The sequence below is a fragment of the Mauremys reevesii genome, linkage group 17 (assembly GCF_016161935.1).
Source record: "Mauremys reevesii isolate NIE-2019 linkage group 17, ASM1616193v1, whole genome shotgun sequence".
Taxonomy (NCBI): domain Eukaryota; kingdom Metazoa; phylum Chordata; order Testudines; family Geoemydidae; genus Mauremys; species Mauremys reevesii.
In genome coordinates, this window is record NC_052639.1 from 5546631 (window position 1) to 5572525 (window position 25895).

The following is a 25895-nucleotide window of genomic DNA, read 5'->3' on the forward strand; positions in this document are numbered from 1 at the left end:
ATATGAGCCATTACCAATTATCTTTGAAAACTCATGGAAGATGGGTGAGATTCCTGTGGACTGGAAGAGGGCAAATACAGTGCCAAGCTATAAAAAGGGGAATAAGGACAACCCGGGGAACTACAGACCAGTCAGCTTAACTTGAGTATCCAGAAAAACAACAGAGCAAATAATCAAGCAATCCACTTGCAAACACCTAGAAGATGATAAATAACAGTCAACATGGATTTCTTTGACAGGTAACAAGTCTTATGGATGGGAGGGAGGCGGTAAAAGTGGTATATCTTGACTTTAGTAAGACTTTGATACTGTCTTGCATGATCTTCCATAAACAAACTAGGGAAATACAACCTAGATGGAGCTGCTATAAGGTGGGTGCAGAACTGGTTGGAAAACTATTCCTAGAGAGTAGTTATCAATGGTTCACAATCAAGCTGGAAGAGCATACTGAGTGGGGTCCTGCAGGGATTGGTCCTGGGTGTGGTTCTAGTCAATATCTTCATCAATGATTTGGATAATTGCATAGAGAGTACATTTATAAAGTTTGTGGACGATATCAAACTGGGAGGGGTTGCAAGTGCTTTGGAGGGTAGGATTAAAATTCAAAACAAACTGGAGAAATGGTCTGAAGTAAATAGGATGTAATTCAATACAGACAAATGCAAAGTACTCCACTTAGGAAGGAACAATCAGCTGCACACATACAAAATGGGAAATGAGTGCCTAGGAAGCAGTGCTGTGCAGAAAGGGATCTGGAAGTCAGAGTGGATCACAAGCTAACTGAGTCAACAGTGTACCACTGTTGCATAAAAAGCAAACATCACTCTAGGACGTATCAGCAGCAATGTTGTAAGCAAGACATGAGAAGTAATTCTTCTGCGCTACTCTGCACTGGTAAGGCCTCAACAATTTCAGGAACTATGTGGACACACTGGAGAAAATCTGGCAGAGAGCAACACGAATGATTAAAGGTCTAGAAAACATGACCTATGACGAAAGATTGAAAAAAATATGTTTGTTTAGTCCGGAGAAGAGAAGACTGAGGGGAGCGGACATGATAAGTTTTCAAGTACCTAAAAAGCTGTAACAAGGAGGAGGGTGAAAAATTGTCCTCCTTAACTTCTGAGGACAGGACAAGAAGCAATGGGCTTAAATTGCAGCAAGGGAGGTTTAGGTTGGACATTAGAAAAAACTTCCTGTCAGGGTGGTTAAGCACTGGAATAAATTGCCTAGGGAGGTTGTGGAATCTCCATCATTGGAGATTTTTAAGAGCAGGTTAGACAAACACCTGTCAGGGATGGTCTAGATAATACTTAGTCCTGCCATGAGTGCAGGGGACTGGACTAGATGACCTCCTGAGGTCCCTTCCAGTCTTACACTTCTATGATTTGGGGAATCTGTTATAACACCGAATAACCTGCACCTCTGAAGCTCACTTGTTTAATACAGGAAGCCTCATGCTGCAGTTTAATGCCAATGTAATGCAAAACTTGCACTTTCTAAGTGAAAAAGGGCCTTTGTTTGGCACTATGGCAGGTTAATCCAAAGAAGGAAAGGGCCCATAGGAAAATCGCTTTTATCTCGGAACTGACTGGCTTGGTAGATTACATGAGAGTTAAAGAAATGCTTCTTAGGTGAGCAAACAGGTGTGTGTAAATTCTGCAGTTACTTAAGGTTTCCTGTGGCAGGGCATCCACCTGCTCTCTGCTCTCTCAGAGACTATACCTGGCCAATTGTGCATTGAGGGAAAAAATATCTTCCTGACCCCCGCAGGTTGACCTGCTGAAACCCTGCAGCATGAAATTTGATTATAATCTATCTTAATGCAGAGCTGCAGCTGTTATGCCCATGATGAAGGCAATGCAGGCAATCCTGGTGTTCTCAGGGCCCATGAAGGAAGGGATGAACCAGGGGATCCTTAACTATGTTTGTCTGTCTTTATTTTAGTAACAGTAGATGATCCATTTATTTCCACCACTGTATAATCAGAAAGAAATAAGGCATCTAAAATATTTAGCATGGGCAATGTCACAGCCTTATGCTTTCATTCCTGAGTAACGATTTGAAATACTGTAAAACTCCCAGAATACTTTAAGCCACACTAATTAGATTGTCTCCCCTCCAGCAGGTGCTCTTCATCAAAACAGAAATCAGACAAAAATTCTTCTTCTTCTTCAAGGTTCAGCTGCTCCAAGGACAAGTCATTGATCTGGAAAGAGAAATTAAGAGTATATCTGCTAACCAGCACCACATTTTAACCTTTGCCATCTCCTGGAAATGCAGAATGAACCATCATATTTTAATCACATTTCAGGAAAAAACTGCCTGCCTGGAATCGTGTCAGTGCAAGAACATTGGATGGGGAGCCTGTCAATAATCAGCTCTCCATTCTGGGGAGCCGGCATCTCTGCTAATTTCTGTGACCGACCAGCGCCACAAGCCAATGAAGCAAAAGGAATCTCTCTCCTCCCAAGCTGCCCCTTTCAAGTTTATCATGAGTAGCTGGCTCACTAGTTTGTGTGTTGAGAGTGATGACTTGTCTTCTCTACGGGGGAAATTGATGCAGCTGGTGTCGATTTAGCGGGTCTAGTGAAGACCCACTAAATTGACTGCAGAGCACTCTCCAGTGGACCCTGGTACTCCACCTCTCTGAGAAGGGTAAGGGAAGTCGACCGGAGAGCGGCTCCCATTGACGCAGTGCGGTGAAGACACCGGGGTAAGTCAACTTAAGTTACGTCGACTCCAGCTACGTTATTCATGTAGCTGGAGTAGCATAACTTAGGTTGACTTACCCCGGCAGTGAAGACAAGCCCTGAGAGATGTTAGTAGTTCAAATCCCACAAGCCAGCAAGGGAGGAAGACAATTTTGTGGTTAAAGATCAGGACAGATCAGATTTAGGTTTTGTTTCTTGGCTTTACCACAAACTTCCCATTGACCGTGAGTAAACCAATTGCTCTGGGGGCTTTAAAGCCCTTTGATGTACTCAGATGGAAGGGGCAATGGAAAGGAAGATTTAAATGGAGAACAAAATAGCTCTACACAGCAAGAGATCCATATCTTTCTTTAACAAAAAGGATACAAAATAATCTAAGGCAATTCCACGGCACTTCGCATGTAAATATATTAGATACAGAACTAAAAGAAACCCTGTTTGAATGTTGTAATTACGAAACCACTGCTTTGCCTACGTGCACTTTAAGAGAACTAATGCATCAGGAGGTTCACTGAGACATTTCCTCCATCCAAACTGCTGGGGGTGCTGCGCAATGCCCACACGTGCTGTGGGCTGACTGGGTTGTGACATGTCTGATGCATTCCTTTAGACAACTGAACAGCCACAGCAAGTCCCACTGCTTTCAGACGAAGCAAGGTGACTATTTCTTATTCAAGCCTACATGTAAGGGTTGAATTTAAAAGTTCAGCTGTTTTGAAGTCCAGCATAGGAATTATGATTTTTTTTTTACATTGAAAAGATTTCATTTTTATGCTAACATAATGCAAAATTAACAGATTTCAGTCAACCCTTTACAAGTAATCACGTTTGGGCTTAAGGAACATAAGAACAGCCATACTGGCTCAGATCAATGGTCCATCTAGCCTAGAATACTGTCTTCTGACAGTGGCTTGTGCCAGATGCTTCAAAGGGAATGAACAGAACAGGATAATTTTCAAGTGATCCATCCGCAGTGGTTCAGTCCCAGCTTTCGCAGTTGGTGGTTTAGGGACCCTTGGTGGGGTCGCACCCTTAACCATCTTGGCCAATAGCCATTGAGAGACCTGAACTTATCTAATTCTTTTTTCAACCTAGTTATGCTTTTGGCCTTCATACATTCCCTGGCAATAAATTCTGCAGGCTGACGGTGCGTTGTGTGAAGGAGTACTTCCTTATGTTTGTTTTAAACTGGCCGTCTACTAATTTCATAAGGTGACCACTAGTTCTTGCATTATGTGAAGGGGTAAATAACACTTCCCTATTCATTTTCTTCACACCCCCATTCATGAATTTATACACCTCTATCCTCTCCATCCCCTAGTCATTTCTTTTCTCAACTGAACAGTCCCAGCCTTTTTAACTTCTTCAGGTACAGAAGCTGTTCCATACCCCTCATCATTTTTGTTGCCCTTTTGTGCACCTTTCCCAATATCTTTTTTGAGATGGGGTGACCAGAACTGCATGCAGTACTCAAGTTTTATGTGGACCATGGATTTATATAGTTGCATTATGATATTTTCTATTATCTGTCCCTTTCCTAGTGGTTCCTAACATTGTTAGTTTTTCTGACTGCTGCTGCACGTTGAGCAGATATTTCAGAGAACCACCCACAGTGACTCCAAGATCTATCTTGAGCTAACAGACCCCATCATTTGTATGTGTAGTTAGAATTATTTTTTCTAATGTGCATCATTTTGCACTTATCAACAATCATTTTCATGTTGTCACCCATTCACCCAGTTTACTGAGATCCCTTTGTTAACTCTTTGCTGTCAGCCTCAGAGCAAGCAGATGAAGTTCAACCCAAAGGAGAGTTATTTATTTTAAAACTGCTCTAAAGACTCATTTGGAAGTGAAGTGCCTTTTCAACCTTAATGAGAGTGTCACTCCCACACAATGCTACAGGAAGCGGGGGCCTAGGCTTTGCCATGAGTTATACTTCTGGGGCTGTTACAATGTGGCTGAGAACATGGTCTCTACACAGCATCCCTAGTGTCTCCTATGCTATTTAAAAAATACATAATTTTGCGTAATGATCAGGGGCGGCTCTGGCCGCAAGCAGTCATGCGCGGCAGTGGACTCCGCGGGCATGACTGGACCGCTGGTCGGTCCGCGGCTCGGAGGTCCAGCCGAGCCGCTCCGCAGTCATGCCTGTGGACCTCCGCATGACGCCGCAGGGGACGGATTTTGCCGCCCTAGGCACCAGCTTGTTTTGCTGGTGCCTAGAGCCGCCCCTGGTAATGATATCAAGAAAATAATAAAGTTTTAAAATCTCAGTATACTGAATAATTGCAACCATACTCTAGGACGTGGTAAGAAGAAATGCATTTTTAGGATCTACTAGATACATGATAAAGGGACTCGTAATGATTGGAGCTTGTATTCAAGCATGACAAACTGGAAATCAGTTCCCACATGCCGGGCTCAGGAGATGTGCCTGAGCAAGTTGGTGTCTACGTTCTCTCCTATTGTTGGCCGAGGTGGCACAACGATATTCTGTTGCTCATTCTGCTTCCTTTGTAGTGGAGTGCCGAGTTCGCCTGTCGTGGGCCAGTGCAAGACAAAACCGACGCTATTTACCTGAATAAGTCCCCTCAGCTCCTCGTCTGTTAAGGAATCAATAGGTTCCTCTTGGGCAGAGTTGTACTCCACAGCCACCTTACCATTCTCTGAAACAAGCATGCAACATGAGAACTAAGGAGGAGTTTTCTTACCACTCGATTTAGTGACCACAAAATGATTCCATACTCTCTCAAGACTGGACTGAGCTTTATTATTCTGCTTTATAAATGCATGGAGGGCCAGGAGCATCAATCCCATGGGGACAGGCGATTTAGAAAGCTCAGAGATGGAGTAGGTACTAATTGTATCTTCCCATTGTTGGCATAGGGCAGGTGTGGGGCAGGGTCGGCTCCAGGGCTTTTGCCGCCCCAAGCGGCGGAAAAAAGAAAAAGAAAAAGCCACGATCGTGATCGGCGGCACTTTGGCGTCAGCTCCACCACGCCGCTTTCTTTGGCGGCACGTCCTTCCCTCCGAGATGAACCAAGGGACCTGCCGCTGCATTGCTGTCGAAGAGCCGGATGTGCTGCCCCAAGCCCCTGCTTGCTGCGCTGGTGCCTGGAGCCAGCCCTGGCATAGGGGTTATAGCTCGTTTGTTCCTTTAAGGAATGCAAATACCTTTACTGTGTAAGATAAAACTGACCACAGTGACGCAAGTAACACGTAGTCATTGCCACATTGCATGCAGGGTAAGAAGAGCCTGTGGGGGCTGCTCTCACATATGAATTGAGGATTAAAGACCCAATCTTGCTTCCATTAACATCAATGGAAAGACTCCAGCTGACTTCAGTGGGAGCAAGATTAGGTTTTAAGGGATTAGATTTTTGTGTGGAGTCGGAGATATGGGAGATCTGAGAGCACCTGCTAAGAAGGGAATCCAATGATTTATGAAGCTACTCCTCATGACCCTCATTTGAGAGCCCACTGTGCACAAACTAGTCTGACTATGTCAGGCTGTGAAATTACTTTGTACACTCTGTACCCCATTCCTTCCTCTGGCCTAGAGCATCTGCTTTCCAGAGCAGGCAGAAAAACAAAAGGCACTTAACTAGACCGAGCAGAGACTGGAAAAGCAGAGGAGCTAGAATCTGTGGAAAGCAGGGTAAACAAACAAGAGGATGCTATTTACCTGCCGCTGCAAGAGTGTCAGGTCTGACACTAGGAAACCCACCAGATATTTTACTCCAGAAATCTACTTCAGACCTGGTCTATAAGTACATTGGCTAGAAGTGTGAAAAAAGTCACTCCCCCAAACCAATCATAACTATGTTGACAAAACCCTCAGTGTAGATGCAGTTATGTCAACAGAAGAGAGCTTCTGTCAGCTTAGCTAACATTGCTCGGGGAAGTGGTGTCACTGTGGCAGCAGAACTCCTTGTGTCAGCATAGACTGTGTCTACACTAGGGGGCTATGCTAGCACAGGCTTTGTAGGCTAGACATGGCCTAAGTGACATTTTAAAAGTCTAAGCCAGTGGTGGGAATTTAGGCCCTGATTCAGCACAGCATTTAAGCACATATTCAGATCCCATTGATTTCATGAAATTTAAGCCCACGTTTAAGTGCTTTCCCCTGAGAGTGGGAATCAGTGTTTGCTGGAAAGATTGCTGCATATTCCTCTACTCATGAAAAATATTAAACACCAAATCTGCTCCATCAAAATCATCAGACTGGAAACCGACTGTGTTTCTTAAATGCAAACAAATAAATAATTGATGTTTGATGTAATTTTAGGAGTTATTCATTTAAACAAAGTATAGACAGATCAGCACCCATGAGCCACCTATGTTCAGATGGTGGGTGTGTCCCCAATTCAATAGTTAATCAAAAGTCAGGTCCAAATGCTCTTCCACAAACCCTCTTCCCTTCCATGCAACTTGTGACAGCGATAAGTTAAATGCTCATGGACTAAAGGATTCATCTTCAGGAATGTCCATGGAGGCGTTCCCAAAACAGAGAGGGCCTTTCTCCGGCCCTAATGACAAAGCTGGGAAAGGAGGAGAGCACAGGCCACCTGAGTAATCTCAGTTGCCTTGCCTCAGGCCACGCCAGGCTTTCTGTACCAGCACACGGCCCCGGGGTGTCTCTCTGGGCTCCCTGGAGACAGTGCAGTTAGTGTATGTGTTACTTTAAGAATAGCTCAGGGTTACGGAGCCTGGGACTCAGGAGACCTGGGTTGGATTCCCCGCTCTGCCAGAGTTCCTGCAACCTTGGGCAAAGCGCTTGGGGTAAAATTCCAAAGAGTGCACAAGTGACTCAGCAGCCCAAGTCTGTCTGAAAATTTCACCCTTAGGCTATGTTTACACTGTGCGCTGGGGTGTGATTCCCAGCTCATGTAGACATACTGCTGCTAGCTCCCATCAAGCTGGCACAAGCATAAATAGCAGCGCAGCTCTGATAGCACGTGCAGCAGCAGCACAGCTAGCACAAATCCACCCGAAACTGCTGGGTCTATGCATTCACCGCGGATAACACATGCTGCCGCAACCACTACCATGGCTACACTGCTAGTTATACTTGATGAGAGCTAGCATATTTTCCCCTGAGCTTGGAATACTAGCTCTGAGTGCAGACTCAGGTACTATGATAATGGTAGCCATACAAGTACAATAGATAGATAAGATAAAACATATAGAATCATAGAATCTCAGGGTTGGAAGGGACCTCAGGAGGTCATCTAGTCCAACCCCCTGCTCAAAGCAGGACCAACACCAACCAAATCATCCCAGCCAGGGCTTTGTCAAGCCTGACCTTAAAAACCTCTAAGGAAGGAAATTCCACCACCTCCCTAGGGAACCCATTCCAGTTCTTCACCACCCTCCTAGGGAAAAAGTTTTTCCTAATATCCAACCTAAACCTCCCGCACTGCAACTTGAGACCATTACTCCTTGTTCTGTCATCTGCCACTACTGAGAACAGTCTAGATCAGGGGCCGGCAACCTTTCAGAAGTGCTGTGCCGAGTCTTCATTTATTCACTCTAATTTAAGGTTTTGCGTGCCGGTAATACATTTTAATGTTTTTTAGAAGGTCTCTCTGTACAAGTCAATATATTATATAACTATACTAGTGTTGTATTGTAAAATAAACAAGGTTTTCAAAATGTTTAAGAAGCTTCATTTAAAATTAAATTAAAATGTTGATCTTACACCGCCGGCCGGCTCAGCCCGCTGCTGGTCTGGGGTTCTGTTCACCTAGGCTGGCAGTGGGCTGAGCGGGGCCTGCGGCCGGGACCCCAGCTGGGAAGGGTCTGGCAGCCAGAACCCCAGACCAGCAGCAGGCTGTGCAGGGCCAGCAGCCAGGACCCCAGACCAGCAGTGGGCTGAGCGGCTCAGCCCACTGCCGCTCAGGGGTTCCATCCGCCGGCTCCTGCCAGCCGGGATCCTGGACCAGCTCACCCCGCTGCCGGTCTGGGGTCCCGGCCCTGCCCACATACAGTTCTGGCCCATTCTCTTCCTCTCTCTGCAGTGAGCTGAGGGTGGGAACACACTGAGCACAAGGTCGGGGGTGAAGGGTCTGGCCAGGAGCTAGAATGAGGGAGGGGGCTCAGGGTTGGGGCAGGAGGTTTGGGTGTGGGGCACTTGCCTGGGCAGCTCCCATTTGGTGTGAGGGGTGCAGGTGGGAATGTGACTCCGGTTTGGTGCTCTGGGTGGGGGGGGGGATGTGCGGGGTGCATGGGATGTGGAGGGGCTGGGGATGTGGGGGGTGCAAGAGTCAGGGCAGAGGGCTGGGTGCATGTGAGGGGGGTGCAGATGTCAGGGCAGGGGGGGCTGGGTATGTGTGGGGGTGCCAGAGTCGGCTGGGGTCGTGGGTGGTGGTGGTGAAGGAGTCAGAGGGCTGGGTGGTACAGGGCTCAGGGCAGGGGCCTGAGGTGTGTGTGTGGGAGTTCAGGGCTCAGGGCAGAGGGCTGGGTGAGTAGGGGGGGGTCAGGGCAGAAGGCTGGGTGACTGCCCCCCTCAGGACCCCCAACCCCCCCGCTCCTTGTCCCCTGACTACCCTCTCCTGGGACCCCTGCCCCTAACTTCCTCCCAAGACCATATCCTCTATCTAAGCCTCCCTGCTCCTTCTCCCCTGACTGCCCCCCTAGGACCCTACCTGTCCCCTGACTGCCCCAACCCTTATCCACACCCCCACACCCAGACAGAACCCCCCGGTCTCCCATGCCTATCGAACCGCTCCCCGTCCCCTGACAGGACCCCCAGAACTCTGGACCCATACAAATCCGTCCCGCCCCCCACTCCCTGCCTGCCCCAACCCCTCTCTCCCGACAGAACTCCCAGAACTCCCGACTCATCCAACCCCCGAGCTCCTTGTCCCCTGACCACTCCCTCCAGAGACCCCTCACCCTAACTGCCCCCGCAGGACCCTCCTTGCTCCTGACCCCTATCCACCCCCACCCCAGACAGACCCCAGGACTCCCATGCCCCATCCACCCCCCAGCTCCCTGACTGCCCCCTCCAGAGACCCCCCGCCCCTAACCACCACCCCCAGGATCCCACCCCACCATCCAATCCACCCTGCTCCCTGTCCCGACTGCCCCCACCCCTTATCCAACTCCCCCCCCCCGCCCCACACCCCATACCATGAGGCTCCCCGCTCATCCAGAGCCCTGCCGCTGCCGCGCACAGCCCCACCCCGCAGAATGCTGTGCACGCGGTGGCAGGGCTCCGGATGAGCAGGGAGCGTCTTTCCCTCCCCACGGAGCCAACACTGCCCTGCGGGAGCGCGCAGCCCTGGGCCCCAGAGTGCTGCGCATGCAGCAGCAGGGCTCCAGGGGAAGGGGGGGAAGGCAGGGGAGGGGCCGGCGGCTTGCTGAGCTCGGCCGGACGCTCTGGCCCGGGAGCATGAACCCTGCGGCTTGCTGCGCCGGCAGGACTTTTAATGGCACACTGAGTCCCGGCAGGCCCCAGCGTGCCATTAAAAATTGGCTCACGTGCCGTCTTTGGCACGCGTGCCATAGGTTGCCGACCTCTGGTCTAGATCTATCCTCTTTGGAACCCCCTTTCAGGTAGTTGAAAGCAGCTAACAAATCCCCCCTCATTCTTCTCTTCTGCAGACTAAACAATCCCAGTTCCCTCAGCCTCTCCTCAGAAGTCATGTGCTCCAGCCCCCCAATCATTTTTGTTGCCCTCCGCTGGACTCTCTCCAATTTATCCACATCCTTCTTGTAGTGTGGGGCCCAAAACTGGACACAGTACTCCAAATGAGGCCTCACCAGTGCTGAGTAGAGGGGAATGATCATGTCCCTTGATCTGCTGGCAATGCTCCTATTTATACAGCCCTAAATGTCATTAGCCTTCTTGGCAACAAGGGCACACTGTCAACTCATATCCAGCTTCTTGTCCACCGTAACCCCTAGGTCCTTTTCTGCAGAACTGCTGCCCAGCCATTCGGTCCCTAGTCTGTAGCAGTGAATGGGATTCTTCCTTCCTAAGTGCAGGACTCTGCACTTGTCCTTGTTGAACCTCATCAAATTTCTTTTGGCCCAATCCTCCAATTTGTCTAGGTCCCTCTGTCAGGGGCAGCTCCAGGCCCCAGCACGCCAAGCGCGTGTTTGGGGCGGCATGCCATGGGGGGCGCTCTGCCGGTCGTCGGGAGGGCGGCAGGCAGAGTGCCTTTGGCGGCGTGCCTGCGGAGGGTCCGCTGGTCCCGCGGCTCCACCAAAGCCGTGGGACCAGCGAACCCTCCGCAGGCACACCTGCAGGAGGTCCACTGGAGCCGCGGGACCGGTGAACGGCAGAGCGCCCCCCGCGGCATGACGCCGTGCTTGGGGCGGCGAAATGTCTAGAGCCGCCCCTGCCCTCTGTATCCTATCCCTACCCTCCAGCGTATCTACCACTCCTCCCAGTTTAGTGTCATCTGCAAACTTGCTGAGGGTACAGTCCATGCAATCCTCCAGATTATTAATGAAGATATTGAACAAAACCGGCCCCAGGATCAACCCTTGGGGCACTCCACTTGATACCGGCTGCCAACTAGACATGGAGCCGTTGATCACTACCCGTTGAGCCTGACGATCTAGCCAGCTTTCTATCCACCTTATAGTCCATTCATCCAGCCCAGACTTCTTTAACTTGCTGGCAAGAATACTGTGGGAGACTGTACCAAAAGCTTTGCTACAGTCAAGGAATAACACATCTGCTGCTTTCCCTTCATCCACAGAGCCGGTTATCTCATCATAGAAGGCAATTAGGTTAGTCAGGCATGACTTGCCCTTGGTGAATCCATGCTGACTGTTCCTGATCACCTTCCTCTCCTCAAGTGTTTCAAAATTGATTCCTTGAGGACCTGCTCCATGATTTTTCCAGGGACTGAAGTGAGGCTGACTGGCCTGTAGTTCCCCGGATTCTCCTCCTTCCCTTTTTTAAAGATAAGCACTACATTAGCTTTTTTTTTCCAGTCTTCCGGGACCTCCCCCGATCGCTATGATTACACCCCTGCATGCTCGAGCAATATTTTTTTATACTCCTCCTTAGTCATCTGTCCAAGTTTCCACTTCTTGAAAGCTTCTTTTTTGTGTTTAAGCTCACCCAAGATTTCTCTCTTAAGCCAAGCTGGTTGCCTGCCATATTTGCTATTCTCTCTGCACATCGGGATGCTTTGTTCCTGCGCCCTCAATAAGGCTTCTTTAAAATACAGCCAGTTCTCCTGGACTCCTTCCCCCCTCATATTAGCCTCCCAGGAGATCCTGCCCATCAGTTCCCTGAGGGAGTCAAAGGCCAGAGTCCATATTCTGCTGCTCTCTTTTCTTCCTTTTGTCAGGCTACTGAACTCGACCATCTCATGGTCACTGCTGCCCAGGTTGCCACCCACTTCTACGTCCCCTACCAATTCTTCCCTGTTCGTGAGCAGCAGGTCAAGAGGAGAGAAGGTATCCAGAATTCCTGTGTAGGCTAGGAGCCAGGTTCTGTAACAACAACTCTAAAGCTCAAGGAGGAGAGAGCCCCAGGTAACAGATACAACACTGAGCAAAACAGTTACAAAGTACACAACTCACCACACTGCAGGCCAGAGACGGCAGAAAGCTAGCCAGTAGTCAAAAATCATGTGTATTGGTGTGGCTGGGTTAATGTTGCTATTGGAGCCTTAACCTCTTCAAATCTTGGATTTGTGTTCAAATTTACAACCTTAATATAGTATTAATGCAGGGTTTGCACTTGAAAGTTTCCAGGTTTTTAGACATTTGGCTGTTTCAGTTATCTATATACCAAAAATACCTAATTTTTCCTTTACAATATGCCAAGTTTATTTTCCTTCCACTTAGCTGATTCAAATGGCTGACTTAGTTGTTGCAAACTTTGCATACACATACAAATTTAAACTTTCAGCTGAGACCAAACAAGGAAGCTTTCAACCCTCAGCAACACTTTTGAGAAAATATATTTATAATAGTTATTATTCACTATCATGAAACCTACAACACAACTATTCTCAGACAAAACTCTCCAGATATTTATAATCAATGTATAAAAATGCCTTACCTAAAACTATGAGAAGTATCTTCTGAAATGCACCCGACAGAGCTTTCTCAGCTGCAAGTTTCTGAACATTTCCTGTTTTCATGACAAACTCAAGGGGATCTAAACCCAACAAGGCAGCACTGTGTTATTTTCAAAGATTACATTTAAAAGCATGATGGTCATACAGTACTACCAAGAGCTTATTGCACAGTTAAATCCCTTCTGATAAGCAAACACTCACCCAGTAACTGCACTTTTAAAATTATTTGTAACATGGAAGTGCCATGAAACCTCAACCCTGACCAGGGCCCTATGGTATTAGACACTGTACAGACATATAGTGACACACCATTCCTTCCCCAAAGAGTTTACATCCAACACCCATAGCAGCCAACCTGACAGCGCGGAGCCCTGCTGCCAGCTAGTGTGTGAGATGCAGACACTCTGTCCACTAAGAACTGAACGAGTATCAAACCCATTTCACATCATTAAGACTATAATTATGTCACGGAGTTCACAGAATCCGTGACTTCCACTGATCTTTGTGACATTTTCTGCCTCGGGGCCAGAGCTCCCAGCCAGCCCTGCCTCCACAACTGCCAGCCCCCACGCTGATCGGGGGGACCCACCCACAGCTGCCCGCCATGGCAGGCGGACCCCACAGCAGCCCAGCTAGGGTAACCAGACAGCAAATGTGAAAAACTGGGATGGGGGTGGGGGGTAATAGGAGTCTATATAAGAAAAAGACCCAAAAATCAGGACTGTCCCTATAAAATCGGGACATCTGGTCACCCTAAGCCCAGCCCCGCAAGCTGAGGGACCCCAGTGTTCCCTGCACCACAGTGAGTGCTGAACCTGTCTACCCCTTTTGTGAGGGATATTTTTAGTGAAAGTCAGGGACAGGTCACAGGCTTCTGTGAATTTTTGTCTATTGCCCATGATCTGTCCCTGACTTTTTAGTAAAAGTATCCGTGACAAAAACTTAGCCTTACACATAATGCATTCAAGAAAAGTGCCTGTGATGGAGTGCAAATGAGCACTAAAGAAAGACGTGAAAGGAAAGGAGAGGAGAGGAAGGCAGAGAAGAGTGCTGGTCCCGTAGCTTTGGTACCCCACAGCGTTTATTACAAACACCTAGCTGGACAAGCTGGTAGTGCACTGGCCCACCCTGCAGTGCAATAGTCTAGTGCCTTTGAACATCTAGCAGAGTGGAAGCGATCAACATGAACAATCACAAAGTTACCGAATCGCACTGGACACGTACCTCGGCCATTTTCTACATATGCCTCAGCAATGGCAAGTCCTCTGGTGCAGATCCCATGATGGGGCAGTGTTACTTCCACAACGCATAGGTATTTCAGGCACTGCCTCTCTGGCAACCCTCCGAGCTCCTCATTCTCCAAGTCAAACCCAGAAATATTCTGCAGCTGTTGGGATTTACATTTTCAAACCATCACAGAAGGATTTTTATGCAGCTTTTACTTTGCATTTGTCAATACTCAGACAATCATCAACGTCGGCACTGACTAGGAGATCGGCAATAGGAACCTCTGTGGGGGCTGAGAAAAGATATTGCAGATACATGGAAGGGAGCTATTGCACAGGGCTCAAGAGAGGTTTCCTTGGGAAGTGGCGCTAAGACCGGTGTTTTAGTACCCCAGGAACAGTGCAACTGGTTGAAGAGTTGGGGATAGCAGTGAGGGGGGGAGGCAGAGAGATGGCATAGGGTCCATCCAGGGAGCTAGTTTTATCTGCATAAGAGAGGATGCCCGTTAGCTGAAACCCGGTGAGGGCAGGGATGGTAGGAAAAAGAGATTAATAGATTTTTATGACCAGAAGGGATGGCTGTGATATAAACACTGAGCCCAGTAACTATGGTGAAGCCAGAGCAGGCGTGTCCAAACTTTCTACCCTGAGGGCCAAGCATTTTATTTCAAGAAGCTCCAGCAGCCACCACCCTCTCTGCCAATCAGACTTGCAATCTCCAAGATGTCTTTGACTGCTTGTGTCACACGCAGAGTATTGCCAAATCTTGGCTCTTCTCTCTTCCCCACAGTATGAAGATCTGGTACCTTCATGTCTGGCTCTAGTGCTAGGCTAAGCTTCTGTACTCATTACCTCCCCCAGTACAGCAACTCCTTCCGGCTGGTCTACCCAATAACCAGGTAATTCTCTGACATTTGTCCAAACTGCAGCTGCTAAGTCTCTCTTCACTGCCTGTCGATCAGACCAAGTCACTCCCCCATTTCAAATCCCTCCATCAGCTCCCCAGATCAAGAATAAGGGACCGGGAAGGGATGATGGAGGGAAGAAAAGAACATGAGAAGGGCTTCTTACCGTAATGATCCGGTTCGACCAGCCATTGAAGCCAAGGTAGTAATTGGCTAATTCCTTACACCTGTAACTCCTCAGAGCAAGGACTTGCTGCTGAAAGGCCTTCTGTCTGGTGCAAATGCAAACCTGCCCAGAGGAGAAAAGCCCTAGATGGATTAGATGAAACTGGCTTTGTAAGCAGGGAGCTGTACGTATTCACTAGCACTGCTTTTCCTGGTCCATAGTGCCCCAGGGTCCCACTGTTGATAGCTCTGGGAGGACAAGGGTGATGGTACCCCACTCCCTGTCCTCCTCAGAGGCAGCAGTGCTCCTGGGAGGTGACAAATGCAGCCTTGCCATCCGTGGCTGTGAGACATGATGCCCCACCCCACGGAAGCAGTGGTCCCAGGAGAGAGTGGTAGCGATGTTAGTGTAACAGAGCATTCCAGCAGCTACCCCTCGAGAGAGCGGAAATGATTTACTGCTGGATCTGTGTGGGGGTCCAGCAAGACCCTAACGTGCCACCGAGATACAGGGCTTCAAGGACCGTGAGCCCCACTCTCAAAGGGAGAAGACTCTACAGCCACTTGTGTTTCCCTGCGTCAGCACCACGCTGAGCCCCGAGGCAGACATCTCAGGGCCCCAGCCTATGTCCCTTCCCTGTTCTTCCAGACAGAGACCTTGCTAACCATGTGAAGGAGTCCTGACCTGGAATTAGGTAACAGTCTGTTGTGTGTTTTGATTTTTATACATATGTAGGAACCACATGGCCATAGCGGGCGCCAAATAACCATGTTTACTCACTATGCACAACCCCTAGTTACATATACACACTCCTGCTCTGCGTGGTTTCTAAACTACGGAACACGCTGAGCGCACCAGAGGGATCAACACTATTTAAAGGGATACCCTGGGGTTGCCAGTTTAGGTTGGACATATGCCTGGAGGTTCCATTACTTGACATAATCTCTAAAGATTAATCTTTAATTCCTGGAGACTCCAGGATAGCACCCTATTCCTAGACACCTCTCAGCCAATAACTGGAAGTTACACCTTGTTTTAATTCACTTACCTTTAAGGGAGATTTCTGAAATAATCTTTGCCTGTTGCACGCACGTTGGGCTCTGCTGGCATCTCTAGCTGAATAGAACTTGACCAGAGCATAATACCCAGGCCCCGCGACTGCAGCATTTCTGTGAACTCGAACTGAATACAGCAACCCAAACTCAGAAAACACTGAAAACAGAGAATGCTGAGGGAAAAAGAGAAAAACAAAGATCAGTGCTAAGGAGATAGAGCAGCAGCCAAGAGGCACTGTGAACAGGGACTCCGCACGAGCCTTGATTATTAATTAGGGAGTATTTTTCCTACAATCAGTGTCTTCCTCTAACCCCCTTGTGTAATTAACATGGGTAAAATATAACTTGAGTGTTTGGTTTGGACAGATACTGTCTCTGACTCTTTACACAGGAGCTGCCAGGCTGGATCAGACCCAACATCCATCTAGTGCAGCAGTTCTCACAACAAATTTTTGGTGGCTTCAGAGTGCAGGCACCAACTCTTGCTGGTGGCTGCTCTGACAATTTTTCATAGACCACTTAATTAACGTTAGGAAAAACAACTTTAGGAGGGCAATGAAAATAATTAGGGGGCTGGGGCACATGACTTATGAGGGGAGGCTGAGGGAACTGGGGTTATTTAGTCTGCAGAAGAGAAGAATGAGGGGGGATTTGATAGCAGCCTTCAACTACCTGAGGGGAGGGGGGTCCAAAGAGGATGGAGCTGGGCTGTTCTCAGTGGTGGTAGATGATAGAACACGAAGCAATGGTCTCAAGTTGCAGTGGGGGAGGTCTAGGTTGCATATTAGAAAACACTATTTCACTAGGAGGGTGGTGAAGCACTGGAATGGGTTCCCTAGGGAGGTGGTGGAATCTCCATCTTTAGAGCTTTTTAAGGCCCGGCTTGACAAAGCCCTGGCTGGGATGATTTAGTTGGTGTTGGTCCTGCTTTGAGCAGGGGGTTGGACTAGATCAGGGATCTCAAACTCAAATCCCCACGGGGGCCACATAAGGACTAGTATATTGGCCTGAGGGCCGCATCGCTGAAACCTTTTCATACAACGATATAAAAGTATAGTCAAAAATGAAAAAAATGAAGAGTAATATAGTATGCTATTAAAAATCAATGTATTAACTTTAAAAACTGTAATGCGAAGAGGGGTTTTAATAAAATATAAACACCTGTAACTATTCCTTATGTGGTCAGTAATAATGATGATCTACACTAACAGTCTATCAACATGGCTGTAATGGCAGGAACCTTTTAAAGTAATTGTTCATACAAAATACTTTGCCACTTTTAACAAACATTCTTCCCAACTACTCACAGCAAAGAATCATACATGCTGAACTTCATACCTCAGACTGCTCGTCTAGTCCATAAGGCCCCGCCCATGCCCCGCCCCTTCTCACCCCTTCCCCGCCCCCATTCCAACCCCTTCCCCAAAGTCTCCAACCCAACTCCGCTCCCTCCCTGCCCCTATTTCAACTCGTTCACTGCCCTGGCCCCGCCTCCTCCCCTGAGCGTGCCGCATTCCTGCTCCTCCCCCTCACTCCTGGAAAGTCCTAAGCGCTGGGAGGTAGGCAGAGGAGCGGGACACGGCGCGCTGGGCGGGGGAGGAGGGGAGCTTGGCTGCTGGTGGAGTTGGTGCCTATGGCAGACTGCAAAAAATAACTCTGCGGGCCGCCATGTGTTTGAGACCCCTGGACTAGGTGACCTCCTGAGGTCTCTTCCAACCCTAATATTCTACAATTCTATGATTCTAAATAAATATGCACAGATACATGTCCAAATCATTGTAACTTATTTATTTTGCAGACTCAATAATAAAAATTATGTGCAGTTGTTTCTATTCTTTACTTGACCTAAACAGAGTAGAAACAAATAAGGTGCTTTGCATGTTCTTGTCCTTTTGGTTATTTTCTCCCTCCCCCCCCTCTGCCCCCCTTTAGACTTGGTAGCTAGTAAGTTGCTGCTGTGAAAAGTGATACTTGTATGTTAATATCACTTTTCACAGCCTCCCAGCTAGCTACTAAGGCTTTGTCTACATTACAGACCTTATAGCAGCAGAGTTGTACTGCTGCAGCCACGCCGCTGTAAGGTCTCCCGTGTAGCTGCTCTATGCCGGTGGGAGAATGACCCACTGTAGTCTCCCCTTTAATCAGTTCCTTATCCACCTTTCAATTTTCATATTGATCCCCATCTTTTCCAATTTAGCTAATAATTTCTCATGTGGAACTGTATCAAATGCCTTACTGAAATCGAGATAAATTAGATTCACTGCGTTTCCTTTGTCTAAAAATTCTGTTACCTTCTCAAAGAAGGAGATCAGGTTGGTTTGGCACAATCTACCTTTTTTTACAAAACCATGTTGTATTTTATCTCAATTACCATTGACCTCAATGTCCTTAACTACTTTCTCCTTCAAATTTTTTTCCAAGACCTTGCATACTTGCAGATGTCAAACTAACAGGCCTATAGTTACACGGGTCACTTTTTTTTCCCTTTCTTAAAAACAGGAACTACGTTAGAAATTCTCCAGTCGTACGGTACAACCCAAGTTTACTGATTCATTAAAAATTCTTGCTAATGGGCTTGCAATTTCATGTGCCAGTTCCTTATGTTTCGAGAATACATTTTTTGAAAGCTGGATTTTCTACTTTGGTACAATAATGTTTACAAAACTTTGGGGAAGAGTGTCGGGAGGAAAATTGCTGGTGCCCATCTTTTACCCACCTCCCTAACTAATTTCCTTAATTCTTTAAAGTTAGCCCTTTTGAAATAAAAAACCCTAGTCCCAGATCTATTTTTGTTTATCCTTCCATCTAGTTTGAACTGAATTAGCTCATGATCACTCGAACCAAGGTTGTCCTCTACAACCATTTCTTCTATGAGGTCCTCACTACTCACCAAAACCAAATCTAAAATGGCATCTCCTTTTGTTGGTTCTTCAACTACTTGGTGAAGGAATCCATCAGCTATCACATCCAGAAAAATCTGAGCCCTATTATTATTCCTAGCACTTGTCCTCCAGTCTATATCTGGGAAGTTAAAAAAGTCTCCCATGATCACACAATCCCCATTAGTGTTTACTTCATTAAAAACATTAAAGAGGTCTCTATTCATATCCAAATCAGATCCCAGTGGTCTGTAGCACACCCCAAGCACTATCTCAGGGGAGGCTCTAGTAGCTTTCTTTCCCAATGTGATTTTTGCCCAGACAGACTCTGTCTTATCCATTCCATCACTTCTTATTTCTTTACAGTTAACCTCATCATTGATATACAATTCTATGCCACCAACTTTGCCTTTATTTCTGTCTTTCCTAAACAGCACATGGCCTTCAATACCTGTACTCCAGTCATGGCTACTATTCCACCATGTTTCTGTTATCCCTATAAGATCCGGTTTCACTTGCTGCACCAGTAGCTCTAGTTCCTCCATTTTGTTACCTAGGCTCCTTGCATTTGTGTACAAACATCTTAATTTTTGCCATTTGGCTTCACAGACATTCTACCGCCAGTATCACTTATTAGACTAGTATCTACACTACCCTTCCTCCTTATGTTTCTAATTTATCAACATCATTTTTGAATTGTGGACACAGTATTCCAGCAGTGGTCACACCTGTGCCAAAGACAGAGGCAAAATAACCTCTCTACTCCTACTTGAGATCCCCATTTATTCATCCAAGGATCACATTAGCACTGGGAGCTGGTGTTCAGTTGTTACCCACCATGGCCCTCAAATCTGTATCACAGTCACTATTTCCCAGGATAGAGTCTCCCATACTGTAAGTATGGCCTACAGGCTTTGTTTCTATTTACCTCTCCCCCATTTTTTGTCATCTGCAAACTTTCATCAGTGATGATTTTGTTTCTTCCAGGTCATTGATAATAATGTTAAATAGCTAAGACCCAAGAACCATTCCCCACAGGACCTCACTAGAAACATTCCCCATTTATAATTACATTGAGACTTATCAGTTAGCCAGTTTTTAATCTATTTGGAGTGTTGTGACATTCTATACCTTGCGGGAGCATCCTGTAACCCCCACATTCCTCATTTTTATATAATCGTTATCTTACATATAAAGCAGGCCTTGTAAGGTATCAGGGGAAAGGTTATGACCTGCTGAAAGTCACTTCTCTATTCATATATGTATATCATTAGTGCATATAAAGTTATGAGAATTCTGTTGTATGCTTGTCACTAAAACATTCTGTAAGTTGGGGAATCAGCCAGATATCTCCCCAGAGCCAACAGCAAAGAAAATCACTAACGGCCAGGCAGGGTTTCAAACAACCCATCAACAACCACTATCCAGCAAAAGAGCTACAATTCAATGACTCACCTGCATGAGGCCACAAAAGGGGAATTGCTCAACATTGCCTAGAGACTTGTCTACATTGGCAACGCTAAAGGTATTGCATGCGTCTGACGAAGTGGGTATTTACCCACGAAAGCTTATGCTCCAACACATCTGTTAGTCTATAAGGTGCCACAAGACTCTTTGTTGGTTTTTACAGATCCACACTAACATGGCTACCCCTCTGATGCTAAAGATATTGCAGTCCTTAATATACAGGTTTTCTCCTTAAACCTGGGCCAATCTCCTCTGTTGGAGTCTTGTCTTCTTCTCACTGTCTTAGGGCACATCTTGACTAGCAACGTTAAAGCGCTGCTGCGGCAGCACTTTTAACATGCCTTGTGTGGTTGTGGCGCAGCACTCGCCCAGCACTCTAAAAAACCCACCTCCACGAGGGGCGTAGCTACCAGTGCTGGTGCACTGTCTACACTGGTGCTTTATAGTGCTCAAACTTGCTGCGCTCAGGGGGGTGTTTTTTCACACCTCTGAGCGAGAAAGTTGCAGCGCTGTAAATTGCCAGTGCAGACAAGCCCTGAGCAATGCCCCAGACATGCCTGGACTTGTTTTTTCCAAGCACATGGACTGAGGGTATAAAACAGACAGAGTGGACACATACTGGGCCCTTCTCCTGCCCCCATCTACGCTGCAAGCAACCAAGCTTAAAGCAGAGCTTCAACGTTGCTAGTGAAGATGTGCCCTAAGACAGAGAGAAGAAGACAAGACTCCAACAGAGGAGATTGGCCCAGCTTTAAGGAACAAACCTGTATATTAAGGACTGCAATATCCAGTGGGGTGAGAAAAATTGCTTAGTCTAGTTGTTGCCCGGGGCTGAAAGTTTAGACTGCGTGATAATATTTTATTTTGGTAACTAACTGACTTTTTGCCTAGCACTTAATATCACTTAAAATCTCTTTTGTAGTCATTAAATTTGTTTAACTGTTTATCTTTACCAGTAAGTTTGTATGAAGTGCGTAGCAAAACTGCTCAGGGTACAAAGGCTAGTGTATATCCATTTCCATTAATGCAGTGGTGAACCAATGAATAAATCTGCATTGCTCATCTTGAGCAGTGCAAGAAAGTATATTCCTGAGGTACAGTGCTGGGAGCTGGGGGGATCTGGCTCTGGAGCCTCTCTCAGTGTGATTCATGAGTGGCTCTGGGAGCAGTCATGCAATCTAGCTGGGAGTGGAGCTCCACATGCGGTTGTGCTGAGTGATCACAGTGCCTGGAGGGGTCTGCTGCTGGTCACTAGCAAGGCCTTGTGAGAGACAGCCCAGGCTGGAGGGAGTTAAGAGGGCACAGCGGTCCCACGGTTCCAGGCTGCACCCTGGGGATCCCGTCACAAGTGTTTTATGTTAAAAAACAGAATGATATAAAATTATCAAAATGCACTATACCTCCGAGTCAAACCACCTTCAGCCAAACTTGTAATCTCATTTTACAAAAAGAGAGTGATCAAGTTAGTATGACAGTATCTATTTTCCAGAAACCCATGTTGATTGGCATTAATCCTATTACCGTCTATTAATTCTTTATTAATTAAATCCCATATCAGCCTCTCCATTATCTTGCCCAGGATCAGTTTCAGACTGATAAGCCTATAATTATCCAGGTCTTTCCATTTAACCTTTACAAATATTAGCACAACATTAGTTTTCTTCCAGTCTTCCCCAGTGTCGCAAGACTATTGAAAATCAACATTAAATGCCCATCAAGTCATCAATCAGCTACAAAAACAACACACTCTTGGAACAAGTTATATGGACTTAGCTAAAAATGTCTAACATTAGTAGCTGCTGTTTAACACCCTCCTGAGATACTAGTAGAATGGGAAAAGTATTATCATGAGACATAACGCCATCATCTACTTTTCTTCCCTGAAACCTTTTTCTGTATTACTATTGAGAATTCTACCATTGCCATCTAGTCATGGCCTAAAACCATTATTAAGAGTCTTTTTGTTCCTAATATACTTTAAAAATTCCTCCTTACTGTCCTGAACTCTGCTGGCTGTAGATTTCTTGTTCTGTCCCCTTTGCTCCCTTACTAATTTTCTACAACTCCTAGCTTGTGATTCATATTCATTATTATCAACTTCCCCTTTCGTCCATTTATTTTTTATATATAATAGCTGCCTTTACTCCCCCTCTAAACCAGCTTGGTTTTTTTTAAACCAATGATCGCCTACTTCCTTGATTGTGGCTTTCAGGGCAGGTAGTAAAGCATTCTTAAAGAATTCAATTCCCAATTATCACTCACATTTTTCTGATTAAATTCTTCCCTCCCAGACAATCTGGCTCATAACTGTTTTCAGCTTTGTGAAATTGGCCCATTTAAAGCCCCACATCCAGCATTCATTCTGTTTGCACAATACAAATGTAGTCAAGTCATGATCACTTGTACCTAAGTTACTATTAATTTTTAGTTCTGTGATTAATTCCTGTTTGTCATGACCAGGGCTGGATTAACCTTTGGGGGCACAGCACCAAACATATTTGTGGGCCGCCCTGTGGTTGTGATAGGCCCCTTCCAAGTGTGCCACACTTGACTGAGAACTCTACTCCACCCATAGAGAACAAACTGGGCTAACAGCAATGTACCCAGACTACTACTGAATTTGGTTTGTGTGAAAGGGAGTTGTTAACTTTGTCTTTTTTGTTTAAACACTCAGGGCCTGCTCGGGGCCCTGAACATAAGTGCTTAATTGCCACTCTTATGAGCCATATTAATCCTGGATGTAGCAGTCAGTGGTGTCACACCTGCATCTCCCCACTCCCCCAGTTATGTTTCGAGAAAGAGCCACTGAGAGAGACACATGCACACACTTTACTCCAAAGGCTACCACTATCCAGCCTCAAGCTCCTACCCCAACCTTCACACCTGGGCTCTCCCCCCACCCCACACAACTAACCCCCAAAGAAAGGCTCTCCTCAATCTCCCTGCTCCTGCCCACACCCCCACTTTCACCCCAGGGCTGTCACCTTCCTCCCTTCTACTATCCCCCCGCACTGAGCCAACCCACTCTCCCCTCCCTCCCTCCGCCCCCACCACACCAACTCCCACCTTAACCCCCTAGTTCTCCTACACCCCCATGGAGTCACCACCAGCTCCTATATCACACCCAGACTTGCCCCACAACTGCCCCTTTCCCCCCCAAACCACACTGCACCCCCACCCCAGATTGCGAGGGGGCAGTTTATGGGCATTCCCACTGGCAGGGGGTGCAGCAGCCAGCACTGACAAGCCCTGCTGTCACCACCCCCGCTGCTCCCAGAGACCACAGACAACCACCCCCCATCCTGAAGTTGCAGGGTCAAGACAGTACCCAGGAGCCTCTGGGCATTATGGTCGCTGGGGGGGCTGCACACCACCCGGGAGTCACAGCACCATGGCTGCCCCCAGCTCCCCACCGCCCCAGAAGAATGGGGGAGACAGGAGCTCCCACCCTGTGCCCCAAGGAATCATCAGACCAGACCATTTCCTTGCTTGGGATTCCTTTTAGTCTGCTCCACCCACTTCAGCTGGGGTGGCTGGTAGCATGACACAGAGAATTCTGGGACTAGTAGTGCAGCTGCCAGCACAGGTCCCAGGGCCCCAGCGGAACACAGCAGCGTGCAAACTACAACTCCCAGCATACCCTGCAACACCTAGTCCCTGTTGCACCTGCACACTGCGCTCCCCAGGCTGCTGAGTGTTTCAGCTGGCACTAGGAAGTTGCTGACTCTTCACATTGTTGGGCTGTGGCCCAGGCTGGATTAACCCTTTGTGGGCCCCTTCCAAGTGCGGAACTTGCACCACCGGAGCCATTGTAAACGCGGTACTGGCATGATGAGGGCTAATGTATTCTCTCGCATCACGTACACCACCATTTTTTGATTTAGGAAATTGTCACCTATAACACTGAGAGACCGGTGTAAAAATAGGGTTGCCAGGTGTCTGGTCTTCAACCAGAATGCCTGATCGAAAAGGGACCTTGGTGGCTCTGGTCAGCACTGCTGACCGGGCCATTAAAAGTCTGGTCGGTGGTGCAGCGGGGTTAAGGTAGGCTCCCTGCCTGCCATGGCTCCGATAAGCAGCAGCATGTGCCCCTTCCAACTCTTAAACGTAGGGGCAGCCAAGGCACTCCACACGCTGCCCACACCCCAGCTCCACTGATCCCATTGGCTGGGAACTGCAGCCAATGGGAGCTGTGGGGGTGGTGCCTGAGGACAGAGCAGCAAGCAGAGTCATCTGGCCATGCCTCCACCTAGGAGCTGGAGAGGGGACATGCCACTGCTTCCAGGAGTTGCCTGGGATAAGCATCTCCCATAGCCCACACCCCCTCCCATGCCCCAACCCCCTGCTGCAGCCCTGATTCCTCTCCCACCCTCCAAATCCTTCAGTCCCACAACATCCTCCTATGCCCCAAGCCCGTAATCCCCAGCCCTACCTCCCCCAGTTTGAGCCTTTAACCCCCCCACCCTAAACCCCCAATTTCTGGCCCCACCCCAGAACCTGCACTCCGAGAGCCCACCTTCCTCCCCATATCCCAGCCTCCTGCCCAAGCCCAGAGCTCCCCTGACATGCTGAACCCATTTCTGCACCCACCCCAGAACCACACCCCTAGTCCAGAGCCCTTACCTCCTCCTACACCCCTGCCCCAGTCCTCATCCCCCTCAGTCCCACCCAGAGCCCCCTCCTACACCCCAAACCCCTCATCCCCACCCAGAGCTCACAACAGCCCCCCTGCACCTCACCCCCCCGCCTCAGCCCAGAGCCCCCTCCTGCAGCCCAAACCCGCATCCCTGGCGCACTCCAGCCCGGTGAAAACGAGTGAGGGTGGGGGAGAGCGAGAGACGGGGGGGGCGGGGAGCTCGGAGAAGGGGCGGGGTGTCCGGGTTTCCGCCAGGAGAAAGTTGGCACCTGCCGTAAAACCTGAACCCGGAGGTTTTATCCCCCCACTTCCCCCTTGGCACCAGCGATTCCAGCAGTGACCCGGGGGAGGGGCCCCGCCCTGGCTCTGCCGCCGGGGGGGGGACACGGTAGGTCAGTCGCGCGGAACGGGAGTCTCCTGGGTCCAGCGGTGCCGGAGGAGGCGTCGCGCCGCCGCCCCGGGTCTCACCTCCGCCCCCTCCTCCAGCCCCCAGACCAGCAGGGCCTTGCCGCTCTCCGTAGGGACCCGGAACCCCAGCACCTCGGGGCGGGCCGCCAGCGCCATGCGGGACCCAGTACCAGCGGCGCGGCCCCGCCTCCAGCCAACCACCGACCGGCTCGGCCAGGCCCCGTCTCCGCCTCCAGCCAAGCACCGCCCATCCCGGCCAGGCCCCGCCTCCGCCTCCAGCCAACCACCGCCCGGCGCGGCCAGGCCCCGCCTCCGCCTCCAGCCAACCACCGCCCGGCCCCGCCCCGCCTCCAGCCAACCACCGCCCATCCCGGCCAGGCCCCG

General features: G+C 48.4%; 1 protein-coding gene across 2 annotated transcripts; it reads right to left on the reverse strand.

Annotated features, from left to right (window-relative positions):
* Positions 1-1915: 1915 nt before the first annotated feature.
* On the reverse strand, positions 1916-25700 carry RDM1 (RAD52 motif containing 1). 2 transcript variants are annotated; one of them, XM_039504029.1, is made up of 7 exons: positions 25572-25700; positions 16115-16294; positions 15067-15189; positions 13994-14156; positions 12751-12849; positions 5295-5383; positions 1916-2209 (listed from the first exon to the last, which is right to left on the reverse strand). In XM_039504029.1, exons 1-7 carry the CDS (start codon positions 25665-25667, stop codon positions 2102-2104), a joined length of 858 nt encoding a protein of 285 aa, XP_039359963.1. In that variant the 5' UTR covers positions 25668-25700; the 3' UTR covers positions 1916-2101. The 2 variants fall into 2 exon arrangements, with proteins under 2 accessions (XP_039359963.1, XP_039359964.1); XM_039504030.1 differs by lacking the exon at positions 12751-12849.
* Between the last annotated feature and the right edge of the window lie 195 nt (positions 25701-25895).

Bases quoted from the DNA above. Each gene is read 5' to 3' on its own strand.
- RDM1 (XM_039504029.1), bottom strand. From the start codon at position 25,667: ATGGCGCTGGCGGCCCGCCCCGAGGTGCTGGGGTTCCGGGTCCCTACG. The intron at 16,295-25,571 runs GTGAGACCCGGG...TTTTTCCCTCAG, and splicing joins GGCTGGAGGAGGGGGCGGAG to CATTCTCTGTTTTCAGTGTT. The intron at 5,384-12,750 runs GTAAGGCATTTT...TGCTTGTTTCAG, and splicing joins GATACTTCTCATAGTTTTAG to AGAATGGTAAGGTGGCTGTG.